Here is an 11,738-nt window from a genome sequence, read left to right on the forward strand (position 1 = left end):
CTACTGTAACATGACATTTTAAATCCATTATAAAAGCAGCCAATTGCAACGAAGGAATGTTCTTGTTATCACAAAGAATGTTTAAAGAAAGTTATCCTTTGGGACCTATCTATCAGCGACAACCAAAATCTTGAGATCGAGTTTCGGTTAGTCTTTGAGCTTCTTTGAAATTCAATCATTTCAGACCAGAGGACAGAAATGAATGATGGCCACAGTGTTGTCACAGACTTTACCAAAACCCGGCGGACGGTAAGCAAAAAAGCCGTCCTTAATTCTGGCGTGAATTATTTGAACAAGAGTAATCCACGCCAAGTCACTTAGTGTCCTGGGCGCAACGAACTGTACAAAGTCAAACCCCATTAATAGGTGGTTTTTCACGTTACGTCATCGCCGCCGTGCTGGTGGACGGTAAACAAAAGATCGCTCATTAGCTCGTTTTGTTTGTCCACCAGCATTTGTTCATTTCACCATTGTTACTTGTGTCTCCCGAGATTGCATGAAAACCACCTATACTGCCACTAAAGAGTGCCACAGAAAGTGTCCGTATTATCCGGATGTCCGTATTAAGTGGGTTGAATTCAGAGATAATGTAAGGAAGGGCTTTCCTTGGCCCTAGGGACAAGGCAAACTACCCGAAATAACGAGGGGTACGTATTAAGCGGGTGTCCGTAGAGCGGGGCTCGACAGTACCTTGTCCGAGGTCGTTCGCGATCCCTTCACTTTCCTCGGCTAGAGGGAGGGAAGCGAAGAGACCGCGAACGACCTCGGATGTCTGAGAATCGAGAATCAGGCTAATGGACAAGTAGCCTGTTTCAGGCTCCAAGACGGTGGGAAAAGGTCTGGGGAGAGCGGGTCGAGAAAAACGCGAAAAACGCGTGGGGCTGGGGAGAGACAGAGCAGTGGAGATTCCGGAAAACCTCTTCCTGGTATACCCGATGAATTGACAGTTTACGTCAACACTACATTGTCAATCATTGGATTAAGGCACACAGAGTCTAGCAAACATGAACATGTCGAGCATGAGTAACCCTTGAAATTTTGACATTTGCTTTACAGAAAGTGGGCTGGGTGGACAGATTGAGGTATTTAAAAAGACGCTTAAAGGTTCCTCCCCTTCTCTCCCGCCATTTTTCGCACGTTCTCTGTTTCACTGCTCGCTCTGTTTTTTCGCTCGTCTGCACTGACCGAGAGCCTGACTCAGCCTAGTGCTAGTGGGCAGGCTCCCCGATCGGACTGTCGTGAGGGACGTCCCACGGGAGCCTCTACACTTCTTAGTTCTCGCCCTTTCTAGACTGCAAAACAGTCGGTTTTTTCTCTCAAAATCGGTTAAGCGTAGCTTAAGAGCCTCACACGCTCGAAGCGCGCGAGCCTCGCTCCAGATTCTTTTGTTTGACTACTCGCGCGTGACTTGAATACGCAAATATACGGAGTGGTTGGAGTCTAAGGGCTTTCTAGCTTTCTAAAATATTCCCTTCACCCTATAAACCATAAAGGGTCTGTTCAAAGGCTAAAACTAAAAATATTTACAGCTATGACGACATCCAAATCGTGCTGTTTTAACCCTTTCATACGCAATCGTACGAATTCGTACGATCGGGAGGGGTCTGCAGAAAAATGGTCAGCGTGCATTTGCTTGAGTCTTTGCATGACTTTGCTCCATGTAAAAGCTTTTATTACTTTTTTGGTATTTAATAATTCACTACTCTTGTGTAAGTTATGTCTGCTCAATAACGTATTTTACAATTCGGTAACCTGCATTACAGGCGCTTTATGAGGCAAGCAAGGCGAACGCGGCATTTTTTCGCCAAGCGCGAGTCGAGGGGAGGAAAAAAAACAAATTAATTTTTTCTCCAGCCCTCGCCTCGCCATTCGGGCTCATCTCGCGCGAGGCGCGCAATGCCGCGTTTGCCTCATTTGGTTCCTAAAGCACCTGTTATGCAGGCTAACAATTCGGTGATAAGAAGGTGCAAAATATTATTTAAGATGCATCATCACATCTTTTAGGCTGCAGTTTTTTCGGCTAGACACTGGTCATCTTCAGAGGATCCTCTTCGTCGTCTGCCTCATCTTCAAGCGCGCCGCCGTTGTGTTTCAGCGGTGTTTCGTCGTTTGCATCCAGCTCAGAAAGCTTAATGTCATCACGTGACAAATGGTCCACAATTCCAGCGCCAAGAGCATCACCCATAACGTTAACACATGTACGGAAACGATCCCTAATGAAGTAATAGGGACACATGAAAAAATGCACTTTTTATGAGTTTCAATGTATTTAGCACGAAAGTACTAACTGAAGGCACAATATATTTTTACGTCTCCTACTGGAGAAGGGACCCCCATTTTACGTGGTCATCCGAGCCACACGAAGGTCGAGCCATTTGCAGCAATACCTCCATTTCTCACAGTATTTTAAGACCTTAAGTATTGGTCCGGCCCTGGGAATCGAGCCCGCGACATCCCGCTCTGGAGTCAATCGCTAATCCGATTGAGCTAATCCTGCTAGGTGAGATGAAATAACCTCCTTTTTAAAAGTAACAATACATTTTAAAAATCCACTGGGTTCGCCTACCCAAGTGACTAACTTCATTCCGAATTGATTGTGAGCTCGACAGGGGGGTAGAAAAAAAGTGAAGTCCTCTTACACCTTTACTTTTGTCCTATATTGTCCACATCCATTCGCTTTTAGCTCATTGATTTACTGGATTGTCTACGTGTCTGACTATCGGTTTGACCTTTAAATGATTTGAATTTAATTTTTCAAATAATTCATACACCTCCATCAATTTATCATTACACTTTGGCTTTTGATAAACTTCTGACTCAACTAAAACCTAAACGACTAACTACCATTTTACGACTAACAATCGTTGTACTGAATTCCACCCATCTTTCTTTGTACCCTGACGCAGGGTCATGGAGAGACGAAATGGATATTTACTTAAAAGACTCAAAGAAACCAGTGAGACGTGATTGAACGATATCTATCTAAAAAACTTACAAAAACCAGTCAACGGCCATAATGAGGCCGATGTCCACGGTAGGAAGATTCACAGCTTGGAGAACTATGATCATGGTAACCAGACCTGCTGAAGGAATACCGGCTGCACCGATGGCTGCTGCGGTAGCCGTCATTCTGAGAAAAAAAGGTTCATAACTGAAGTCAATGATGGACAGCTAGTGATAAGCGTCCGCCAAATCCAGTGCTGACGATCGAAACTGTGCTGACGATCGAAACGCAAAACTACAATCTTGGACAGAACAAAATGGAACAGGAAACCCCAAAGTTAAATATTCAGTCGCGCGAACGCCAAAACTCGCCATTTTCCCAACCTTGATTAGGGGAAGAGCGGGAAGGGGTCTAAATTTTCCATGTATTTTTTTCCGAGATTTTAGATTATGTAGCTTACATCCTATGCAAACAAACCGTCTTCCTCCTTTCAGTTGTGGCTGCGTGAAATAAGGTGATTATGTAAAAATGGGGATCTTCTGCAATGTTCCAAGACTTTTGGTCAGGACTAACTTTGACTGAGAAAAACGCTTCGATTGTCTCAGGAAGACTTAAAGCGCTAGCCTGCGTGGCAGGCTTTCGAAAGGGAAGGGGAAGGGAATTAGGGCGCGAGACAACGCGCGAGGGAGGAGGGGAACGCGTTTTCCTCCCTCCTTCCTCGCGCGCCCCTCGCGTTTCTCTCGCGCCTAAAACTCCCTTTCCCAAAACTCCCTTTCCCTTCTCTTTCAAACGCCTGCCACGCAGGCTATTAAAGCGCAGGCTAACACTTACTGGATTGGTCTCGCTTAGGGGTGTAAATTACAGATTTTGGTCTGACTAATTTATGTTTGGGACTCACGGAAAGGTACTATATATTTGCCCATTCAGGTATCGCTTAGGGCTGAGCGTAAAAAAATTTAAAAAAATTGTCGTGATGTCTGTTTTAATATGGTCTCCTTTAGGGATATGTTAAGCTTGAGCCACACCCACATTAGTCTCCCTTTGGGGGGTTAAATTTTCAATTTCCTGACGAGCATCCCCTTCACTTTTATATGGGACTCCCCCCGGGGGGAAATAGGCAGGAACTGACCGACGCGTCCCCTGAGTAACGATCCCAGGAGTTTCTTCGAAAGCTAAATTTTCGCTTCTAAAGCGGCGAATATTCATCAAACTTACACAGTAGTAACAATCTGCCCAGGCGTAAGAGGAATACGGTTTAGTTGAGCAATCCAAATAGCGCTAACACCCTCATATAAAGCTGTTCCGTCCATGTTTACAGTGGCGCCCAAAGGAAGAACAAAACGGCTGATACGGCGATCAATACTGTTCTTTTCTTCAAGGCAACGAATGGTAGTTGGTAAAGTCGCTGAGCTACCGATAAAAGAAACGGCAACAAGAAGTTTGGAAAAATCACCGCCCTTCATCTTCAACCTCACTTATTTTCCTTGTGCCACGTTGAAAAAAAGAGCAGCCTCTATTGAGATTACCACTTTTTCTAGCTGAGGTGCTTTATTTCAGTATCCCAGTGAACGGTAAAGCCATGCCGGACTTCTTCTAGGGCCACCCATGCCTGACAGGTCGAAAGGCGGGGAGCAAACGAAGAGCAACCCCCCACCTGCTTGAACCCCAAGTTGGGCGTTTGACTGAAGCCTGATTATCCTCTTACGTAAAAAAGTACCATAACAGAAACCAGTTCAGAAAAATTAACAAACACAGAAAATTTTCTACTAACTGAAGTTATATTTTGGTGTAACAGTTGTCTAAGAGTGAGTTACATCGAAATGGTCAAAGGAACAAATAATCCCTCTACATGTGTTATAAACGCAATTTCTGCAACTACAGTGGAAGTGAGATTGAAAATGGCTTAAGGGCTGAGCTATAAAGCCACTGATGCTAGGAGCAGGCCAGTTGTTGGTTCATAAGATCTTTTTTCGACACTTAACAAATCCAGCAATACGGAGGGCTTGTAAAAGTAAAGCCGTATGAAAGAATTGGGTCGTTTTCCTTAGTCCCGCCGTTTTAATATGCTTTTAAGGGCAAAACTTTGCAAAATGCAAAATTTCGCCCCCTGGTATCCCGTCCCGATTAGCTGAACTGCTCCTTAGTATCCAAGAAAGTTGCTTTAGATTTTCTGAACACTAACCTAGAGTCTGTACCAAACGCGGTCACCATTGCCTCGCGCAGACCACTCATGAACCTGTACGGGTTTTTTCGTGTAATGGTGACGTAGATAACTGGCAACACAACAAAGACGTGGATCAAAAGGCCCACAATGACTGTCACCATGAACATTCCCAGCAGCCTTAGTGCATTCAGTATGTCGTCCATGGCGGCTAACTTGGCAGCAATCATGCTACAAATTCCAATGGGGGAGTACCTAGAGGAAGTTTTTACATCTCGTTAGAATGTAGCTGAAGAACCATGAAAATAGAACATTTTAGTAAAGCTTTTTCAAAATAACTGGGAGATCTTTTTTGAGAATATAAAATACTGCGATTGTTGATTTGCTTTTGGTGATATTAGAGCGAAAAAATTTAGAGCCCCAGTTTGTGTTTTCTTCCAGGAATCTTCATGAAACGAGGTTTCGTGCACACTTGAGGGTATCGCTCGTTTTATTACTTCAGAGAGAAACAACTTATCAGGTAGCAAAGACGTGAACAGTTTTTTTAATGCTAATTACTAAACCTAATTTTAAACGCATTCGCATGCGTTTGCATTTTTACAATGAAGCTGGTAATTTTCTCGGAAAACTATGACCTTTATTCTTGAAGTTAAAAACTGTATTTCATAAAACTTATCGGTAACATACCACATCACTAAGGTCACCATTTTCATCACAACCTCGTTCAAAGTCTCGAAGAGAGCTTTCAATGGCCTTCCCCGATGGCCCATCCTTCCAAGAACAATGCCAAACACGATCGAGAAGACAACCAAACCAAGCACATTCATTCCACCTTCGCTGGCGATTTTCTGGCCATCAGGTATGGTATCCGAGCCAGGGTAGATAAGGTCAGTGACTGTGGTATAATTGTAGGTTCCATTGTTGTAAATGATCGTGGAATCATTTGGGTTTAGGTTGCTGACATCTACTGTTTTGTTGTAGGACTTGATCTTTGCTGAAAGCGACTTGTATTTGGTGTTTTTCTGATGGAAAAACCAAACGTGCGAAAAGACACCTGATTGGTAAGCCGAAGTGACTGTGCCTATCACTTTTGGCCTGACTGACTGACAGTGACGGTGACTGACTTACTTCCTGACTGAATAGTGACTGACCCAGAACACCCGACCAACTACTGAACTGACTAGCTAGCTGGCCGACTGAATCAGACTGACTATGTTACTGACTGACTGACTACCAGACTGATTGACTGACTGCTTGACTGACTACCAGACTGATTGACTGACTGCCTGACTGACTTCCTGGCTGAATGAATAACTGAACGACTGCCTGCCTGTCTGCATGCCTGCCTGCCTGACTCTTGACTACCTGACTGACTGAATGACTGAACACTGACTGGTCCAGATCGCTCGATCAACTAACTGACTGACTGATTGATGATACGAAAGACTTTTAAATGCCTGATTTCAGTGATTAGCTAAAGTAATTGACTAATTGAAAGAATTGAAATCTGCGGAAGGCATATCTTACCTGGCGAAAGGTTGCTTCGACTATATTCTTTGGAAAACAGCTTCTACAATAAATAAACACAAAATAAAAAAAACCGTAAGACCCGTCTCACAAATCTTTCATTGTTCTGAATCTTGTGGTTCGCAACAGAATCGACACTCGGCTGTTCGCAAAGAGTAGCGGACTCAGACGCGGGTACTGTGGTCAATTTCCACATCAGATTTCATGCAGCCTAATGTAATAATTAACTTTATCAAATAGAAAAGTAATGATAAGAAGATAACAATACTTGAACCGGTGCATGAGAAGTTTCCCTGGTTAGTGAAAACAAGGTGTATGTGTACTGTTAGTATATACATATATATATATACAGCTAGTAATCGGAGGTCGGAGCTCAATCGTCTCAGTAAAGCGATCACACGTTAGTCATACAGGCCGCAGCACATGAGTCTGTGACCAAGCTAAAATGATGAATCTCTTTTGAAGAGGAAATTCTAAGAATTCATAATTACCACCTTTCCCCTTATTACAGCAAGTCTGATTTCACATATTTTGGTACGTAAATTGATAGTCGGCCCTCTACCTCTCTCCTCTTCCCTTAGTTTACAGAGTTAGAATGAAAAATTAATTCACATTTACAAATACGAACGATAATTCATATTAAATCACGGACAAAATATGTTTCAAACTTCAGTATAGTGCTCTCAAACAACTAAAAAATGTTAGTTTTCCAAGAATGCGGGACAGGACAAAAAATGAAACATTTCATTAGTTTTAGGTTAAGATGTAGTTAAATATGTTTCTGTTCTTTTCAGCCTTAAAAGTTTGATATTACTGATATTGAAACTGCGAAAACATCGGTAAAGTTCGAATCTCTATTTTTATACAAAAAAGGTTCATAAAAAGATTTACTTTCTTTTTGTGTGTGAAAAACCGCTTTACTAACAGCTGCTTCACAACACGAGATCTAGGCTCTCCCAGGGAGAAGATTTTAAAATTCTTTCATAAACATCGACATTTACCATGATTTCATTATTTCGTTGTTAAGGTACTTACGCATGTTACAAAAATTTAAATTGAAAGTTCGATTACAACATGACTTCTTCTACTAAGAGAAACGAAGTAGTTAATAACCCTGTTTTCCACCCGCCCTGCAAACATGTCTTTGGTTTTAGGCAAAAAAAAAAAGTAAGCCTTGATCTTTTTATTAGGTCAATGCTTCAATTGAGAACTAGTAGTTAAATATTTAATATTTTACCGGAGCATTACCGAATTATGTAACAAACCAGTCAACTAAGTTACGGCGGATGTTGTACCACTTACAATAAACTTCAAAAACCTAAACTCCTATTTCTTTTCTGAACTATCTATAATGCTTGTACAAGAAAAATTTAGTTATCACTATAACTTTGAGACCATTAAACATGAAAGTTATCAAAAAGTGTTTTCTTGCGGTTCCTGTTTTTCTATATACAAGTGGTGTGCATTGTTCGCTGGCAAAATAAATACTTCAAACTTAAGCTACTAAGCAAAACTTCTGGGCCTTGCTGTTCTTTAAAGTACTATAGACGGGCGAAAGTGTGAAGATTAAAGAAAGTAAATGGTCCACCTTATCAGATCGAGGAATGAATCCAAATTACGATGTGGCTCATTTGCATCTTTTTGTTTGACTTCCCCTTTGTCCCCGGAATCTCCCGGTCGGATACTAACCACCAGAACTATTCCTAGGACTACAGCCAGTAAGGTTGTTGTAAGATAGTAGAGTATTGTACGTCGACCGATTTTTCCCGTTGCTTTCGAGTCCAGCGTAGCTAGCGCACAGATCAAGCTAGCTACAATCAATGGCAGGATCAACATCTTCAGCATATTCATAAACAGCTCGCCAGGAAAACCAATCAATATGATAGTCGTCGCTTTTTGCTCTGGATGCACGATCTCGTTGACGTAGGGGTTCGCCGCGGCTCCGATTATAAACCCGACGACCACGCCGATTATGATCATGAAAAGCAAGATGTCTTGCTTCAGAGCTCGCCAAATTCTCACCCAACACGAGCAGCATTTTCTTGGAAATTCGCCAGTCCCTTTGCGCCTTAAACGAGCCATCTTCTTTTTTGAGACGCTGTCTTTAAGCGATTCGTAATCAACAGATCGAACTGTGGCGTCTCTCCTCGGCTGTATACGAAAGGGCGGATGAGAAACTGTTTTTCAGACCAAGCTAAAATCCAGCTGAGATGGATTAAGCTTTTGTGATTTAAGTGTTTAAAACACGGCTTGTGCCTTTTATTCTACTAACTACGGGTTCTTCATTAAATTTTAAAGCCGGTCTCTGTGACCTAGACACGTGTATATTTTATTGAATGAAAACCTGAAGCCTTCAAAATCTAATGAGGTCTCTAACTGTTAGGATTTAATTATTTCCTAAATCTTTCAAAACAAGTTAGTAAGATAACACATACAAGCTATTATAATTACAATTATAATTATTAAAAATTGTTAACAGGTGACTTGCACGCAAATAGCGAAAATCGAAACAAAATTCATGGGGCTGCAGTGTCATGGCCGTCTAGTTCATGTTGATAATTTGCTAATCAAGCTTCCTTGTTGGTTATGGAACTGAACTAAACTTTAAAAACAAAAAAAATTCAACTTCGTGTCAGACACTAAATTTTTCTCCCAGCGTCATATCAAACCGGTGCAAAACATCAAAAAAGAACTTTGAAAAACTGTTAGGCTAACATGTTTTCAAAAACCGCAATTCACAAAACAAAACAAAAATTCAGGAAAACTACTTCAAAAGCAATTTAATTCCTAGCGATTATTTGTAGTTTTATATTTCTTCTAGATATCATGAGATATGTCACTCCTATTTCAAAAGAACTTTGTTCCCAGGTTTCTCTCCTAGAACCCGACCTGGGAATGAGGTTGGTGACATCCAAACACTTTTTTTCGCGTCAGCTCAGATAAAAAAGTTTTATTGTGGCAATTAACTTTTGATATATTTACTCTTAAATGAATTTTTTTAAAATCCAATAATCGAACTAACCTTTTCAACACGTGGAATTAACGTAGGTGACAAAAGAAAACGCCACGGGAATCGTCAACCAATTGAAAATCAATAATTCAACGAAAAACAGACCAAAAGTAAATAATATATCGTCTTACCTCACGTGATCAGAGCCCTATGTAAATTTCTCAAGGTTTCCGTAAAATTCCGAAAATAAGCCCCTCCATGTATAAACTCCTCAAAATGCAGCTATTTCGAGAAAGAATGTCGGAAAAAAAGTGCACGCGACAATCCCGAAAGGTAATATCGGATATGATCAATACACTGTTCCTGACGACTGTAGCTGTCGAACCTACTTTTGTTGCTTTGCTTTAGCACTCGAAACACATTTCCATGGCCTTTCGTGCCAATTCTTTCAAATTTCTTTGAAAAAAAGAGAACTCAAAACCACCCACAATACCTTTCAGGATTGTCGGGTGCACTTTTCCCGACAACCTTTCTGGAAATAGCCGTATAAGCCTCCCAAACCGGTAACGCAAAAAACCCTCCGTTAAATCGCCCCTCCAAATATAAGCCCGCCGGGGGCTTGTACTTGGAAAATTGCCCTCAAATACAAAGTAAAACAAAGCAAAAACGGTAAATTTAATTCCAACCATAAGGCAAGCCCAATCAATTTTGAAACGCAAATAAGCCCCTTCAAAACTGAGCCCCTCAAAAAGGGCCTTTGATAAATATAAGCCCTGGGGCTTATTTTCGAAATTTTACGGTATTTTTACATCAATCCCCACAGAATTTTCTAGCTACACATACATGGCCGCCATTTCATTGTCACTAATAACGGCCGCCGTGATGTCACGTGAAAACGATCCAAACTTCAACCCGCCGCCGCGCCGGCCATGGCATAAAAGCAAAAGTCATTCATTGAAAGTCTTGTACGGGGATTCTCCGCGCTGAGGTTGAAAGCCTCGATCGATCTCCCCTTTGCATATCACTTTTTATTAAGAGGCACTCATTACATACACCTTCTATAAAGCTAGAAGGGTAACATACCCACAGGCGAACATACAGCAGTGGCGGATCCAGGGGAGGGGCGGGGGGGGGGGGGGGGGCGCCCCCCTTATTTTTCGACCAAAATGAGGCCTGAAGGGCCAAACAAAATTTTTTGGGAGACCGCCCCCCCCCCCCCCCCCCCCCCTTATCTGGAGGGCTGGATCCACCACTGTGCAGTGAAAAGAGAGGACAAAAGAAGCGTACGTTTTGATCAACAACTGAGGACATTTACTCACTTATTTTCGAATGTCTTTTTAACATACTTAAATGTATCGCTCACAGACATTTATCGTCGAACCTTTGAGCTCGTTTATCCCAACCTTTCACTCCCTGTTCCAATTAACCAGGTGATTGTGATGGAGATTTCATTGCTAGCGCTGTGACTGGGATGATCGCTGTAAAATTCAGCCAATTTCAGCTATGAAATTCTACACCAAAGTAAAGTAAAGTAAAAGCTTTATGTGTCGATGTATTTAGTTTTCACAACTAATTGGGGACGCAAAAATAAAAATTATTTACAAATAATAAATTAAAATAATAATGTATATACAATTAAAATATGTAGCATGTATAAATTGTATAATAAAACAGTAGGTATATAAAGGGTAGTCTCTAAAAATTGCAAAGGTTACAGCAGCTATTGTTGTTGTTTAAGAGTGACGTTAGGTCTTTTTTCCTAACGTTTTTTTTGAAAGATTCAATATTCGAGGAGCCTTTCAATTTAATATCTAGTTTCGACCCTATATGAGGTCCTTGATATCTAAGAGAATGCTTTCCATAGTTAATAGTGTTAAAAGTCGGAATATCAAAATCACATCAGACCTCTTCTTGAAAATAAAAACGACAGGTATACAAACACCGTTGCATAAGTAAAATCAGCTGAGCTTTGATTTATAAAGCCGTACTTCTTCTCGATGTTTGGAATGTTAATGAAAGACTCTCCCCAGTGAACAAATATATTTGTTTCCACCCATTTTCAGTTAATAACATGGAACGGTTTCAAAAAAGTAGTGATAGATCTTCCGCTTTCAGAAGTGCCCCAAATAAACCACAATTTCAATTTCTTAAAAATT

General features: G+C 41.3%; 1 protein-coding gene across 1 annotated transcript; it reads right to left on the reverse strand.

Annotated features, from left to right (window-relative positions):
• Window positions 1-1,904: 1,904 nt before the first annotated feature.
• Window positions 1,905-8,775, reverse strand: LOC140950374 (excitatory amino acid transporter-like). The gene is made up of 7 exons (XM_073399585.1): window positions 8,221-8,775; window positions 6,633-6,675; window positions 5,793-6,127; window positions 5,127-5,360; window positions 4,160-4,354; window positions 2,996-3,130; window positions 1,905-2,213 (listed from the first exon to the last, which is right to left on the reverse strand). Exons 1-7 carry the CDS (start codon window positions 8,712-8,714, stop codon window positions 2,021-2,023), a joined length of 1,629 nt encoding a protein of 542 aa, XP_073255686.1. The 5' UTR covers window positions 8,715-8,775; the 3' UTR covers window positions 1,905-2,020.
• Between the last annotated feature and the right edge of the window lie 2,963 nt (window positions 8,776-11,738).

Source organism: Porites lutea, chromosome 10 (assembly GCF_958299795.1).
Source record: "Porites lutea chromosome 10, jaPorLute2.1, whole genome shotgun sequence".
In the NCBI taxonomy this organism is placed as follows: Eukaryota; Metazoa; Cnidaria; class Anthozoa; order Scleractinia; family Poritidae; genus Porites; species Porites lutea.

What these genes read in the sequence shown, in the direction of transcription:
- LOC140950374 (XM_073399585.1), bottom strand. Translation starts at nt 8,714, where the DNA reads ATGGCTCGTTTAAGGCGCAAAGGGACTGGCGAATTTCCAAGAAAATGC. An exon ending in GCGTTTGGTACAGACTCTAG is followed by an intron (nt 4,355 to 5,126) that starts GTTAGTGTTCAG and finishes TTTTATCGGTAG; the next exon opens with CTCAGCGACTTTACCAACTA. An exon ending in ATGGCCGTTGACTGGTTTTT is followed by an intron (nt 2,214 to 2,995) that starts GTAAGTTTTTTA and finishes TTACTTCATTAG; the next exon opens with GGATCGTTTCCGTACATGTG.